Here is a 15,724-nt window from a genome sequence, read left to right as displayed (position 1 = left end):
CGTCCTCCTAAATACCATTCGTTAGTTATCACTGTGCCAGACGGCAATATTCCCTGTTTACATTTGTTTGTTGTTGTACTTCATCTATATATTTTTGTACATTATGATTGTTTTTAGAAACTTTTGATTATTTTCGGAAAGGTAGTGGGCCTTTAACTACGCTCTGTTCTAACAGAAAAAGTATAGACCTAAGCGTCGAACTAGGTTTCCTACTCTTTCTGTAAACTATGAAATTATGAAAAAATACATAAACGTCCAGTAAAACTCTCTAAAGGCGATTCTACTTCTTACGAATTTCGGTTTAGTACACAGTAAATTAAAATACAATGTACCCTAAAAAGGAAATCAATTGATAAATCAAATACGACCAAACAAGTGTCCAATTAATTGTCGATAATCGAAAAATCTGTCAAAGAAAGCATTGTTGCCGACATTGAAAGTTGTGAGTTAGCTTGGTAACTACGTTGATTCGGGGTGCAGTCGACCTATGACTTAAATTTAAACATATGTTTCAGAAACTCTATAGCGAATTTCTGTTGTTACGAAACATTTCTTCTGGTCCCATGGGATTCGTCATAGCTGAGTTCAACTGTACTATGATCATAACGTTAGCGGAATTTGTTTAAGCATTGGGGATACATTATCATAATAGGATGGAGAGCAGAAGGACGTGGGAAGACCTTTTTCATGTTGTCGGCGTAAAACACATGCATTACGAAATAACAGATTTTTTTTACAATCTTGAAAGTTTGCCATGACGTTCAGTGTATGTCCATTGGCTACACCTTAACATAACAATCGTGAAAACAAAAGGGAATTTTTGCAGTTCAAATGATTTTATTTGCTTAACTTTTTAACAACGTTCTTGTTTATTGTAATATGATTCGTTCAGATCGTTACTGGTTTACTTTCCATAGCGACATGGACAGGCATTGTTACATCGTACTTCCACTTTCCTGCAAGAAAAGATGCATCATAATATTACTGCTATATAATTAGTATTTCTTGTTATTTTTCTTTTTTTATTACTATTTATGTACACAGGTGGTAATTTTGCACATAATGGGAAATATTATCTAATTCAATATTAAATTATTATATGCACTAGAGCTGGTATTGCAAAATATTATAAACCATTTTATTTTTTTAAATAAAAAAAAAACTATTTAATTTATATACCAATGTAAAATAGTGTACCATGCTTTATAAGGCTTTATAAATAAGAGAAATTGAACTAATCATTATAAATAATAACTGAAACCTTCAATCATATTTTTATTATTATAAACTCCAGATGTGAAATTTTAACCTAGATAATTTTTATCGCAAAATAATCATAAATCAAAATAGTGTTACATCTTAACTCTATTGTACGGATCTAAATATCTTTCCCATATCATGTGAGTTTTGGATGTTTTACTACATAATTGATTTGCTCTCTAAATACATTGTATACGTACTTGCAAGTAGCTTCACAAGTGTTAGGGTATGTCTTGCCATTCACTCCACATACGGGGCTGATCATTAGCGGACATGGACACGGTTTGATTCCACAAGGGCACTGGCCATTACACTTAATATTAACTCCTCTGTAGATAGATGATCAAAACATATGATTCAACAATGCTTACGTTTTTTTTCAGAAAATTAGATTATACTGATATATATTTAAGGCATCTAACGTATCAATTAAGCTAAATTCTGTACTTTACTAATTTAAGCAATGTGTAATACCGTATTTATGCAATATCCTTTAAACAGATTTAATACTTGTAATAGAAAACCTCCTGTCAAACATATTAATCAATATTGGCCTATTTGTCATAATATACATAAATTGTGCCAAATGCCTATCACTTCTTGCATCATTTCTGAAATTGTATAGCGGACACCATTTTGTTTCTAAAACAGACACAGCTATGAATCATGAGACCATTGGAACATTTATTTGTGTTTGAAAAATACTAAAAGTTCAATTACCCAGTATGCGATTTTTTGTCTGTTTGCTGAATGTATGATATAATACATATACTGCAATTTATGATATATATGTGTCGCCTTTATGTCATGGTTTAAATAATTGTATTTGCATGTTTAAGAAATGATAGTTCGACTGCTCCCGTAAAACATGAAATATCCCTGCTACTCACACGCATTTGGCGTTACAGATGTTGCTGTACGTCTGACCATTCACACCACAGACAGGCTGATACTCCGCAGTACATAGTACACAGTCTGGCTGACATGGACATGGTTTTCTACATGCGATTTGGGTACCGCTACAAATTCAACATATTAGCCAACGTAACATTAATTTATTATATATTATGTAGCTCGCCTGTTACATATGTCGCTAATGGTGAATTATGTCATTCTATCAAACAATACAAAGCTCGAATTGACTCGTCATTGCTTCTATTTCTTAGTAAAGGACAACCTTTGTGATATCGTGCATTTCTCTAATTTATTTCTAATTCATAAGTGTATGGAATCTGGCACATACTGCAACAACTCTAATAGATCAGCTCTTTACAACTAAAGACAACATTTTAAAAGTTCCATTTACTTAACAATTCAGCTAGTTTTTCGCATGCAGAACATGTTTGAAAGTTTGCTGATTTAACAATTTGATAAACCTCATTTGTGTAAAGCATGTAAAGAAGTTACATGGATTTCCACAACTGATCCTACGATTTATTCAACTTGACAAACTTTATTGAATTTGTGTCTCAAATACTGTTCAGTTATATATAACTTTAAAATTGTTTCTAAAAATGTAAGGTAAAAAAATATGTGGATTTGATATATTACCAAAGAGTATTTTTCTTTTACAAATAAAACGTGGTATGAAAGTTAAATTAATAGTAATTAGAAATAATCTTTAACGACTACAGAAATCGCAGTTTTTATCACTGTCCACAGTAACACGTGTACAGCCCCTATGTTCAATACGTATTTCTTCAGTGATAATGGAACTGAATAAAGTCCTGATGTATTAATAGAAGCGCATATATAGCAATGGCAGTTCAAATATCGACATTTTCTAAAGGTATTTTATAACGCTATCACTTTATCTGTCAAAATGGTCGTGTGAGCCCTAGGTCATTTGAGTGACAGTCCGTACCTCCGTATAGCCCTACAAGTGTTGCTGTATGTCCTCCCGTTAGAACCACACACCGGAGGGCCGCGAGGACATAGCATCTGCCCTGTTAATAAATAAATAACAGAGACAGTAAAACATCGACAAAACGTCGAAATGACAATCAGGAGAACAATTGATCAGCTGAGCCATAATAAAAACAATTGTATTTGAAGAAAACCTATGAAATAGCGGAAACGATTTTGAAACGATTTTAAAAAAACGTTTTGTCCTTTGTGATAAACAAACCTATATAAATAAAACAACGTTCAGTACAAAAATGCAGACATTATAGTGTACTGTACTTACGTCGTGCCTCGACTTCGTCCTGTAAATAAAGGAAGATAACGAAAATCGCTGCCACTGACAACCTCATCTTGAACTGACGACAAATGGCGTTTAGCTTTTAATTTATACTAGCGTCAAAACCACGTAAATTACAAAGAGAAATTAAAAAATAAATTTCGAGGTATATAACAAATAAGATTAAACGGTTCTGAGGTTTGGATTGTAACATCATTCAACATATTTTATTTCAGTGTTTTTCTGTTGCTGTCATTTGTTATTATAAACTTTATATTTTACTACATCCTGACAATGCCACAGCCTTTGTGCCACAGGGTATAGTCACCGTTTGTTTTATTCTGTGACGCGCCGTTATTAATGAGAGGAGCAACATCACTGTAAGAAAGTATTTTTTTGTTTCCAATATCAAAATCATTATGCCACTGTGCTACAATTTTAAATCTTCGTACAATGATTTGATCACACCAATATTGTGTGATAACTAACACTGTTTAAAATAGTTTTTTTTTGTAAAAATGTTTCTTGATTATGCGGTACATTGCCATGATGGTGAAAAGTAAATGCGAAACATTAAGAAATGATTTAATCATATAAATGTTAGTATGAAAACCAGTTCCCAAAATTTCAAGCGGTTATTTTTACCTTTTTTAGTTATAATGAATGCTTGTTTTAAGGGTTACATTGAAAGAAAATATATTTCGTTGTAACGTCTCCGTGATGTTGTTATAACGACTACGTGATGTTGTTATAACGTCTCCGTGATGTTGTTATAACGACTACGTGATGTTGTTATAACGTCTCCGTGATGTTGTTATAACGACTACGTGATGTTGTTATAACGACTACGTGATGTTGTTATAACGACTCCGTGATGTTGTTATAACGACTACGTGATGTTGTTATAACGTCTCCGTGATGTTGTTATAACGACTACGTGATGTTGTTATAACGACTTCGTGATGTTGTTATAACGTCTCCGTGATGTTGTTATAACGACTACGTGATGTTGTTATAACGTCTCCGTGATGTTGTTATAACGACTACGTGATGTTGTTATAACGACTACGTGATGTTGTTATAAACGTCTCCGTGATGTTGTTATAATGACTACGTGATGTTGTTATAACGACTACGTGATGTTGTTATAACGTCTCCGTGATGTTGTTATAACGACTACGTGATGTTGTTATAACGACTACGTGATGTTGTTAAAACGTCTCCGTGATGTTGTTATAACGTCTCCGTGATGTTGTTATAACGCCTCCGTGATGTTGTTATAACGACTACGTGATGTTGTTATAACGTCTCCGTGATGTTGTTATAACGACTACGTGATGTTGTTAAAACGACTACGTGATGTTGTTATAACGTCTCCGTGATGTTGTTATAACGACTCCGTAATGTTGTTATAACGACTACGTGATGTTGTTATAACGTCTCCGTGATGTTGTTATAATGACTACGTGATGTTGTTATAACGTCTCCGTGATGTTGTTATAACGACTCCGTAATGTTGTTATAACGTCTCCGTGAAGTTGTTATAACGTCTCCGTGATGTTATAACGACTACGTGATGTTGTTATAACGACTACGTGATGTTGTTATAACGTCTCCGTGCTGTTGTTATAACGACTCCGTGATGTTGTTATAACGTCTCCTTGATGTTGTTATAACGTCTCCGTGATGTTGTTATAACGACTACGTTATGTTGTTATAACGACTACTTGATGTTGTTATAACGACTACGTGATGTTGTTATAACGTCTCCGTGATGTTGTTATAACGACTCCGTGATGTTGTTATAACGTCTCCCTGATGTTGTTATAACGACTACGTGATGTTGTTAAAACGACTACGTGATGTTGTTATAAGGCCAATTTTTGGCAAAAAATTAGGGTCGGTAAGTCGGAGTGTTTTCATTTTATTTTGTTTTTTAGTGTCTCTCACTAAAATAATGGCCGAAACCGGAGCCTGGGATCGTAAACTCGACTTTTAATTTTTTTTCTCTAAAAAATAGGGTCGGTCGGGAAACCCTAAACCTTTTGGCCTATTGACTCTATATCTCGAAATAACGACTAAGCTTTGTCGTAATAATGGCTAAGCTACGTCTATCAAGATCAATGCGCGCTGAAAGTGATTAAAGCCCTCAAGGGACAGTAATCTGAAATACTAAAAGTGAACTTGAAAGACTCTGCATGGTCATCGGAAACTCGAAAGGGAGCACTTGTCAACTGTGTTCTTTGACATCCCACTCAATTCTGTTCCGTCCCCAACAATCCAAAGGCAACTCACACCAAATTCCGAGCAAATAGAAAGTAGACTGACATGTAAAGACGATTTAGGATCAGAATAGATGATGTTGACATATGTAATAACTTCAATGATGGAAGATGCCTTTTTGTTTTGAATTCAACTGGCATTTCTTACATACTGGTATCTGTTTAGTGTTTTGTTATCGATCAAGTCGTGAATGCATGTAGTATAGTGTAAGGGACGTGTGGACGGTGAAAGCGATATTACCTGATCCAGAACATCGCCAGCTTCTACAATGTCATCAAGATAAATCACTGCACCTACCAACATTAAAAGGCTTAGAGAGGAATTAGCTCAACGGCCAAAAGATTTTTGTGTGCGGGGATCACTCATGGTTTCGATTGATTGTAGATTTTCGTCTCCACGAGATAATGATAGACATTGTAGCGTAAATTACCGTATAAGTAAAGAAGACTGTTCCTAATCTTATATGTTCGAATTGACAAAGCAGACGCGTTTACACTGATACAAATAGACCTGTCACAATGGCATTTGTATTGTGTTCGATTGAACGACGACATGTATTATCAATATCATAAATTGGTTGTCGGTCAAACCCAAAATGTTTTGACACGCTATCAACAGTTTTTTTGGCGGATAGCTAAAAAACACAACAGCATGTTTTATATTCTTTATCTATTGGACGATTTTATTATTATTGAAGAACTCTGGAAATATTGTCATGAGAATATGGCTATATTGTACAAAATATATCTTAAAGCCTTCAAATACCTTTTTTTAATTCCATGACAGGCCATCATGTATTAAAGGGTCCTGCTTCAATTTTTCGGGAATGTAAACGTCGCCAGTGAGGTCGTTAAATCGGCCTGTAGTTTCTCTCATTATGAAGCTACCAACTACAGCAAAGCACCATCACGTTACGTTGAATCACGAATATATGGAAGACATCTGGATATCTGTCCTGAACATTGGTACGGTATCGAAACAGACCCCTCCATTTACACACACAAATGTGCCTCAGGGACCAGAGGTTTCAGAATATACCTATATGATTATGGGTTTGTCCAATCACGGCCGTCCATGGCTGTGTCGGCTCCAACAATGCCATAACAGTTTACATTCTGCAGTGTTTGTAATTAGTCTTGTACATTTGCATTGGATGTATTGGGTATATTGTATTTAGCTTTTGGTATTCTCAATTTGATAATGGTATAGTTTTGTTAATTATTTAAATCCTGTGTTATAAAATGCTGTAAATACACATTTAATTCACTGTGCGTTGTTTTTACGAGTTACAACATTATTATCGCTCACAGACTGTGATCGCCATTATAAACACAATTTTGCACTTTCTGTTGATACAAGAATTGAAAAGTTGAGTTCATTTTGATTTGTATCCTTGATTCAGTCATATTTAATTTCTCCGCTGTACATTTCTTCTTAGTTTAGTAACTTCTTTAATTGAATGTTTGATCTCTGCATATGTACTGTAGAATCGTCGATTCCATTTATTTTTAATGAAAATGTTAATGAATCACCGTATGTCATTGATATCGAAAACAACCTTCACTTGGTAACAGGAGTATTAATTTTGAATATATTGGAAATTGAGGAATACATGTACATACAATAACGTATTTTATGGATGTGTCGTTTTATTTTATATCTTATCAGTCATTTTAAACTAACTACATGCATTACTTAATTTACTATTTATTCCGTATACATTATATGAATTTTACATCAATTTATTGTTACGATTAAGAAATATCATCTTAACAATTTGGTCGTATCACAATTATACAATTACAGCCACTCTTAATATAGAATCACATTGAATAGAGCACACTTGCGCCACAGGGCAAAACAGCGAAATGAATCTTCACTGTAAACACACATTAAACAGGCTAGGAAACTTGCATTTGATTACTTTTTTAACATTATCTTAGGCTTTTGATATACATTTTCCTATGATCTTTTCCTAGAAACTTTTATTTTTTTGTTTCTGAAAGGTAGTGGACTTTTAAGAAAACAGTTTTGCTAATTTCAGAGAAAACGAATATTTTAAGACAATGTCTATAAGATATAATCGACGAGTTTGATCGTGCAAGTCTGATATCTTTAACTTATATGTTGCTTATTTTGATTTACTTTAATCACTGACGTGATATAATCTAAACTTTTACAATAAAGAATTCCCGTGCAAATTTGTTCTGGCAACCATTTGTAACCGTTAGCTTACTTACATGAATGATATGTTCGCTAATTCTCATCCTATACCGTATACTGTACATTTGGCGATCTCATCTTTAATGATACTTACAATTCGCGGAGAGAAATGTTAGCGTATTTGTCAATTGATAAAAAAAAATCAGAAAAAAAGAAATAAATACGTGTTTTTTACTCTTTATGCTATCATTTTATTCGCGGGAGTTTAATTGCCCGATTACATTAATAAATGTAACCACCCAAGGGTAAAAACAACTATACAGTATGGCAATGTGTTGGCAGTAATTTCCTTACTCCTGTAAGGGTTTCTCTTCCAACAAATTATATTCTTTCATACCTACATATGTAATACTGGCTGGTCTAGAGCAATACACTCATGTCGCCTGAGGCTGTATTGCATAACTACCCATGCAATAAAGCTTTGCGACGTCACGGCGTCAGTAAAATCTCTATTTTCTCGGTAAAATTTTAACATTTTTTTTCACAAATTTGACTGGTTTTACTATAAAAAGATGCAAACAATCGAATCTGTGTTGAAGATATTACGTAATTTTTCATGTATGGAATATTGACTTCCAGACGTGGATTCTTCGAATTTATTTCAAATGGCGGGATATTTTAGTTGTAAAATTGCAATAAAACGTCGAGTTATGAAAGAAAATACTCTTTCATAAGTGGATATGAAGGATAGGGATACTCTATCCTCGAGTAGAATATCCCTATCCTTCATATCCACATATGAAAGAGTCTTATATTATTTGTCTTCGAATGATGGGGATATGGTATCCATGCTATACGATTAAAAGTAACTGAAAATCAAATGCTTTAAATAACAAAAAATGTAAATCAAAGTCCAAACAACTGTATCAACGTGTACTTGTATTCAAATATTCCATCGATATACAAGGTATAACGCAGACTGGTCTACTTTCCATACTGTCGACAAGGGCAGGCATTCTGACATCGAATCCTCACATTTCTACAATAAAATAAAACATAACTTAATGTTGTTATCAATGTTGTTTATGTTAAACGTCTTATCAACAACCTAATTAATTCAGGAACAGGAACATGTATACAATGTCTTGCGATGTCTGGGAGGCTGTGGTATTTCCGTTTGTTTTGGGACGTTGTGGTATATCTATGTTTTGTGAGGCTGTGGTGTATGTATGTTTTGGAAGGTTTAATTATATCGGTATGTAAATATATCTGGTATAACTATGTCTTTGGAGGTTGTACTATATCTTTGTTTTTGGAGGCTGTGGTATATTTGAACGTTTTGGAAGGCTGTGGTATATCTTTATGTTTTGGGAGGGGTGGTATATCTGTATGTTTTGAAAGGCTGTGATAAATTTGTATGTTTTTGGTTTTGGAGGCTCTGGTATATCTTTACGTTTTGGGAGGCTGTGGTATATCTGTATGTTTTGGGAGGCTGTGGTATATCTGTATGTTTTAGGAGACTGTGGTATATCTGTATGTTTTACGAGACTGTGGTATATCTGTATGTTTTAGGAGGCTGTGGTATATTCGTATTGTGTCTCCTTGATGGTTGAACTGTTGATCTCTTTACGGTGCTATCTAACTAACGCACACCGCAAGAGACACCGGACAGCGTACTCTGTTCGGTCACAGTATACTAGCAACGAGCAAACCAGTCGTCCAACCACTCTGTTGAGTAATACATCAACCATGCTAATCATGACTTTATTTTGCTATCAATCATGCTTATTATCACTTTATTTTGTTATCAATAATGATAATTGTGACTTTATTTTGTTATCAATCATGTTACTCATGATTTTATTTTGTTATCAATCATGTTAATCATTACTTTATAATGTTATCAATCATGCTTATCATGACTTTAATTTTTTACCAATGATGCAAATTATGACTTAATCGTGTTAATAATCATGCTAATCATGCCTTTATTGTGTTAACAATCATGCTAATCATGACTTTATTGTGCAAACAATCATGCTAATCATGCCTTTATTGTGTTACCAATGATGCTAATCATGACTTAATCGTGTTAACAATCATGCTAATCATGACTTAATCGTGTTAACAATCATGTTAATCATGACTTTATTGTGTTAACAATCATGCTAATCATGCCTTTACTGTGTTAACAATCATGCTAATTATGACTTAATCGTTTTACCAATGATGCTAATCATGACTTAATCGTGTTAACAATCATGCTAATCATGACTTTATTGTGTTAACAATCATGCTAATCATGCCTTTACTGTGTTAACAATCATGCTAATTATGACTTAATCGTTTTACCAATGATGCTAATCATGACTTAATCGTGTTAACAATCATGCTAATCATGACTTAATCGTGTTAACAATCATGCTAATCATGACTTAATCGTGTTATGTATGACACTAAATACATGTAGTTATGAGATAAGGGAGATAACTCCTATAGTTTTTTTATCAATACATCCTATGAAGGTCATATCATTGATTTAGGTTATAGAACTTTCTAGAATATAATCATGTATAAACAAATATGTTTGTAAACATGTTGATTTTAAGTAGAGATCTAGAATGATCTATTTCCAGAAAGTTATGTGTGTTTATTTGTTTACTGCTTTTAGTTAGATATTTCTAGAAGTAGAAGGTTCTCCTATATTCTTGAATTAGGGTTAAGCTATATATACTCCAGCTGCCCAAGGCTAATCAGAACTGTAATGAGACCTGTAATAAGACATATCAAGAATTGTACAGCGCCATATAAGATTCTATTGGGAGAGCTATTGTGACTTTATCTGTGGATTATTACAACACTTTGTGTGGATTTATTCATATTGCCTGGAACTTTACAAATCATCGGTGGACATTCAATTTCCTTGTGGATTTGTGATTATTGTTAATTTGAAACCTGGAAGGATCAAGGATTATACCAGGACATTCGCATACAGATAAGTAACACTTTAAATCATCGTACTACTCTTGTACCACCACCAATTACTTTAGATATTGTAAACCATCTCTGTATAATATTGTATATATAATTAAATGTGTTTTGAATTTAGCTGCTGGTTTCTCCTTTCTGTTATTCGTTAATGTAACAATCGTGTTAACAATCATGCTAATCATGAATTAATCGTTTTACCAATGATGCTAATCATGACTTAATCCTGTTAACAATCATGCTAATCATGACTTAATCGTTTTACCAATGATGCTAATCATGACTTAATCGTGTTAACAATCATGCTAATCATGACTTAATCGTGTTAACAATCATGCTAATCATGCCTTTATTGTGTTAACAATCATGCTAATCATGCCTTTATTGTGTTAACAATCATGCTAATCATGCCTTTATTGTGTTAACAATTATGCTTATCATGACTTTATTGTGTTATCAATCATGCCAACATCCTTCAAGAATTACACTCTAGCGATCGCTCGGCTTTTATCGAGGAAGCTGTCATGCAGGTTAAGTTAAAATCTTTGTTTTAATAGGCTTAAAAATAACCGAAAGCATTTTGTTGTTCTGTTTGACACATTTATGTTATATCCTTACCATTCCTTGTCATGGCCCTATGATTTTATGGCTCACAAATTTAATCGATTGTGCAATGAATTTGAAAATGTGAAAACAAGTCTACTACGAGTTACCGTTCTTGAATCCGAAACTGTTGTGACGTCATAGTTTGCATTTGTTTTAAACATTTATTTGATATGTTTAGTATGAGAGGAGTTGTACTTACTCGCATGCAGCATGGCAGTCGTTGACATAAGTTTTGCCATTCGTGCCACAGACGGGCTGGTACTCCTCAGTACACCTACAGGCTACACACGGGCACGTCCTCCTACAGGCGATTCCCACACCTCTACAGTGATAAATCATTACATAACTCACTGACTCAAAGTTGTTTTCAAATACATGTATCATTTTGATAACATTTCACACTGTTTGTCAAAGTTTATATTGTTTTGTGACTTTATTATACAACAACGGCGCAGCAGTCGACAACTAGTCCACTTTTAAGATTATCATCAAATAAATGCGGTAGATGTTTTTTTCCGTAATTGATATTTGATTATTTTTCTTATGTCAGGACACAAATATTATCAGTGAGGTTTAAAAGTGGCTTAACATAATACTATTTCTCAATTACAATGATGATATCCTTAATTTTTTAAATGACATATCATTATTTCAAATATAAATTTACAATTGCAGTTAAAAACTTTATTCCATTGATGATTTCGTTCCAAATGGCATATATATATATTCATTATTGAATTAAAATGAATAGCAAATATAAGGTTATTTTATTACAAAATACGGTTTACTTTTACTCAATGGAAAAGCTTATGAAAATGTGAAATCGAGACATTGCCGCGTCACCCTAGCTTTTCCTGGATGATCATAACAGTAAAACGCATATTGTAACATAAAATCATATGTTTTGTGTACACAGAAAACATTGGAATCGAGTTGTTTACCAAGTTTCGTAAAATGGGTTTGTTTGTTTGTTTGATTATTTTAACGTCCAATTAACAATCATGGTTATACAACGGGCGAACCAGTCGTCCTACTTCCTGTACGCTGAACGCTAAAAAGTTTGTGGGAGTTTGTGAAACCGTCGTATAGAAAGCTTGCGATCGCATTAATATAGAATAATAGTTCGCTAATACCTTGGAAGATATTCAATTTGGAAGATATTAGTACTTACCAGTACCAAAATTAGTGCTGTTGAGTGCTGATCACACAAATACACATTCGCGTAACAGATTAGTGTCAAATATTAAATGTAGTTCTGTGAGATAAGGAACAGATTTACGTGAACTTTATTGACTGATATTGTAAATCTTCAATAAAGTTGTTATCAGCGTAGAAATCATATGATCGAAAAATTGTATTTTTCATTAAAACAATTATCTCACCTTCGCACATTCCTATTTAAAGGTCAAATTATTTCACTTAATATTATCTATTTTCTCCTCATTGTGGCAATTCATCAAGTCCTCTTTATCAGTTGACAGTGTTACTGAATGTATTATCCTGTATTTGCATATTAGAGTTATCTGTCCTTGCGTGTACATATTGATATGTGTTTATAAGCATAACGTCATACCTTTTAGAGAAAACGACGTGAATTTCGCTCACGCTATAATGACCTCACAATAGATACTTACCTGCAAGGGAGGTCACTCTGTAAATGCAAAGACAGCATATATACTCACTCGCATCCTGCCATGCATGCGTTGCTGTAAGTATTTCCATCATTTCCACAGACTGGGCTGATTTCCGTACTACATGTACAGGCTGCCAGGCAGGGACAGCTACGCTCACACGCTACCCCGATGCCTCTAAAATTAATCATATGTGTAAAAAAAAGCCTACTGATAAAAACATCCTTTCATCGCGGGGCTTTCGTATATATAGCATATATATTACAATAGCAGTTCATTAATTCATCTACTTAAATGACAATAACCGTTTTTTAGCAGTACTTCATTGACAGTCCCTACCTTATTGAAGCACTGCATTCATTTGCATACGTTCTTCCATCGATTCCACATACTCGTCCGTTGCGGGAGCATCGTCGTCGCTCTGTGATGAAAATGTTAAGTGAACGGCGACTCATGTAAAATACCAGTTTAAAACAGCGTATCTCTGAAGGTTATACGTTAAATTTTCAATTAATTCACATCATGGTAGCAACGAAAATATGACAATACTTTATTTAACACAGGAATTGACAATGATATGTACTCACTGCTCAGTGATGGCTGGGATTCCACCTGAATAAAGATGGCGATAACAACAAGTATTGCCAGTGAAAACTTCATTCTTTAGTGATGATCAACACTTCTCAGCTCACACAACTGTTAATGCCAAGCGAATTCTTCTCAATTCCTATATTTATAATGACCAATGAAAGGTTACAGAAACACTGTCGTATTATACCACAAGGTGAATTGTAATTGAGATGGATTATGTGGAACGTTGACGTAACAAAGTTGTTTGAGTTCACCATCATTCACCATATACATGCATCATTTTAACGTCAACATGTTGTAAGGATTGCACTAAACTATGTTGTGTAGCTTTCCAAATAATGACAGCCTATAGTGACATGGGACAAACAACATCCATTACACTATTGTTATCACCAGTGTGTATTTCTGTCCCAACATAAAATGGACGTAGTCTATTACATGATAGAAAGAAAACATAATCTTGATTAAATCCATCACTGTGCAACTTAATGGGCAATGTGTTTGGTAGAATTATTCTCAAAATAGTAAATTCTAAGATTGATGAAACAAATAATCATTCTTCATTTTTTTCGACCAGTCCGACATATATTTTATTCTTAAGTATTCAGTATTACAAATACCATTACCTGTACTTTTAACATCATTGAATCATATTAAATTATATTGATGAAATAATTGACATGTGATGTATGACATGGGCATCCATACACAAGTCAAAGCAACTATCAACAGTAATGACATTAGAAACTATCAACAGTAATGACATTAGAAACTATCAACAGTAATGACATTAGAAACTATCAACAGTAATGACATTAGAAACTATCAACAGTAATGACATTAGAAACTATCAATAGTAATGACATTAGAAACTATCAATAGTAATGACATTAGAAACTATCAACGGTAATGACATAATAAACTATCAACAGTAATGACATTAGAAACTATCAACAGTAATGACATAAGAAACTATCAACGGTAATGACATTAGAAACTATCAACGGTAATGACATAATAAACTATCAACGCAACGCAATGACATTAGAAACTATCAATAGTAATGACATTAGAAACTATCAATACTAATGACATTAGAAACTATCAACAGTAATGATATTAGAAACTATCAACAGTAATGACATAAGAAACTATCAACAGTAATGACATTAGAAACTATCAATAGTAATGACATTAGAAACTATAAATAGTAATGACATTAGAAACTATCAACGGTAATGACATAATAAACTATCAACGGTAATGACATTAGAAACCATCAACAGTAATGACATTAGAAACTATCAACAGTAATGACATTAGAAACTATCAACGGTAATGACATAATAAACTATCAACAGTAATGACATAATAAACTATCAACGGTAATGACATTAGAAACCATCAACAGTAATGACATTAGAAACTGTCAACAGTAATGACATTAGAAACTATCAACGGTAATGACATAATAAACTATCAACGGTAATGACATTAGAAAAACATCAACAGTAATGACATTAGAAACTGTCAACGTAATGACATTAGAAACTATCAACGGTAATGACATTAGAAACTATCAACAAGGTAATGACATAGACAACTATCAACAGTAATGACATAGAAACTATCAACAGTAAGATGACATTAATAGAAACTATCAATAGAAATATGACATTAGAAACTGTCAACATCATAATGACATTAGAAACTATCAAGTACATTAAACATCAACATATGTACATAAACTATCAAAGTAAACATAAACTCAACATAATGACATTAGAAACTATCAATAAACATAATACATTAGAAACTATCAAAGTAATGACATTAGAAACAACTATCAACAGTAATGACATTAGAAACTATCAACAGTAATGACATTAGAAACTATCAACAGTAATGACATTAGAAACTATCAACAGTAATGACATTAGAAACTAAAAATCAACAGTAGACATTAGAAACTATCAACAGTAGACTAAGACATTAGAAACTATCAACAGTAATGACATTA

At 33.3% G+C, this 15,724-nt stretch overlaps 2 protein-coding genes across 2 annotated transcripts; both read right to left on the bottom strand.

The window, feature by feature from the left end:
- Positions 1–815: 815 nt before the first annotated feature.
- LOC138330969 (serine protease inhibitor dipetalogastin-like) lies at positions 816–3,563 on the bottom strand. Its single transcript, XM_069278439.1, has 5 exons — positions 3,449–3,563; positions 3,125–3,206; positions 2,151–2,279; positions 1,461–1,589; positions 816–956 (listed from the first exon to the last, which is right to left on the bottom strand). The coding sequence occupies exons 1-5, from the start codon at positions 3,513–3,515 to the stop codon at positions 905–907; spliced, it is 459 nt and encodes a 152-aa protein (XP_069134540.1). The 5' UTR covers positions 3,516–3,563; the 3' UTR covers positions 816–904.
- Positions 3,564–8,807: 5,244 nt separating this feature from the next.
- Positions 8,808–13,983, bottom strand: LOC138330980 (four-domain proteases inhibitor-like). The gene is made up of 5 exons (XM_069278450.1): positions 13,701–13,983; positions 13,453–13,534; positions 13,165–13,290; positions 11,682–11,804; positions 8,808–8,927 (listed from the first exon to the last, which is right to left on the bottom strand). Exons 1-5 carry the CDS (start codon positions 13,771–13,773, stop codon positions 8,873–8,875), a joined length of 459 nt encoding a protein of 152 aa, XP_069134551.1. The 5' UTR covers positions 13,774–13,983; the 3' UTR covers positions 8,808–8,872.
- Between the last annotated feature and the right edge of the window lie 1,741 nt (positions 13,984–15,724).

The sequence above is a fragment of the Argopecten irradians genome, chromosome 1, assembly GCF_041381155.1.
Source record: "Argopecten irradians isolate NY chromosome 1, Ai_NY, whole genome shotgun sequence".
In the NCBI taxonomy this organism is placed as follows: domain Eukaryota; kingdom Metazoa; phylum Mollusca; class Bivalvia; order Pectinida; family Pectinidae; genus Argopecten; species Argopecten irradians.
Note: the sequence above shows the minus strand (reverse complement) of the source record. Positions and strands in the feature narration are given on the sequence as shown.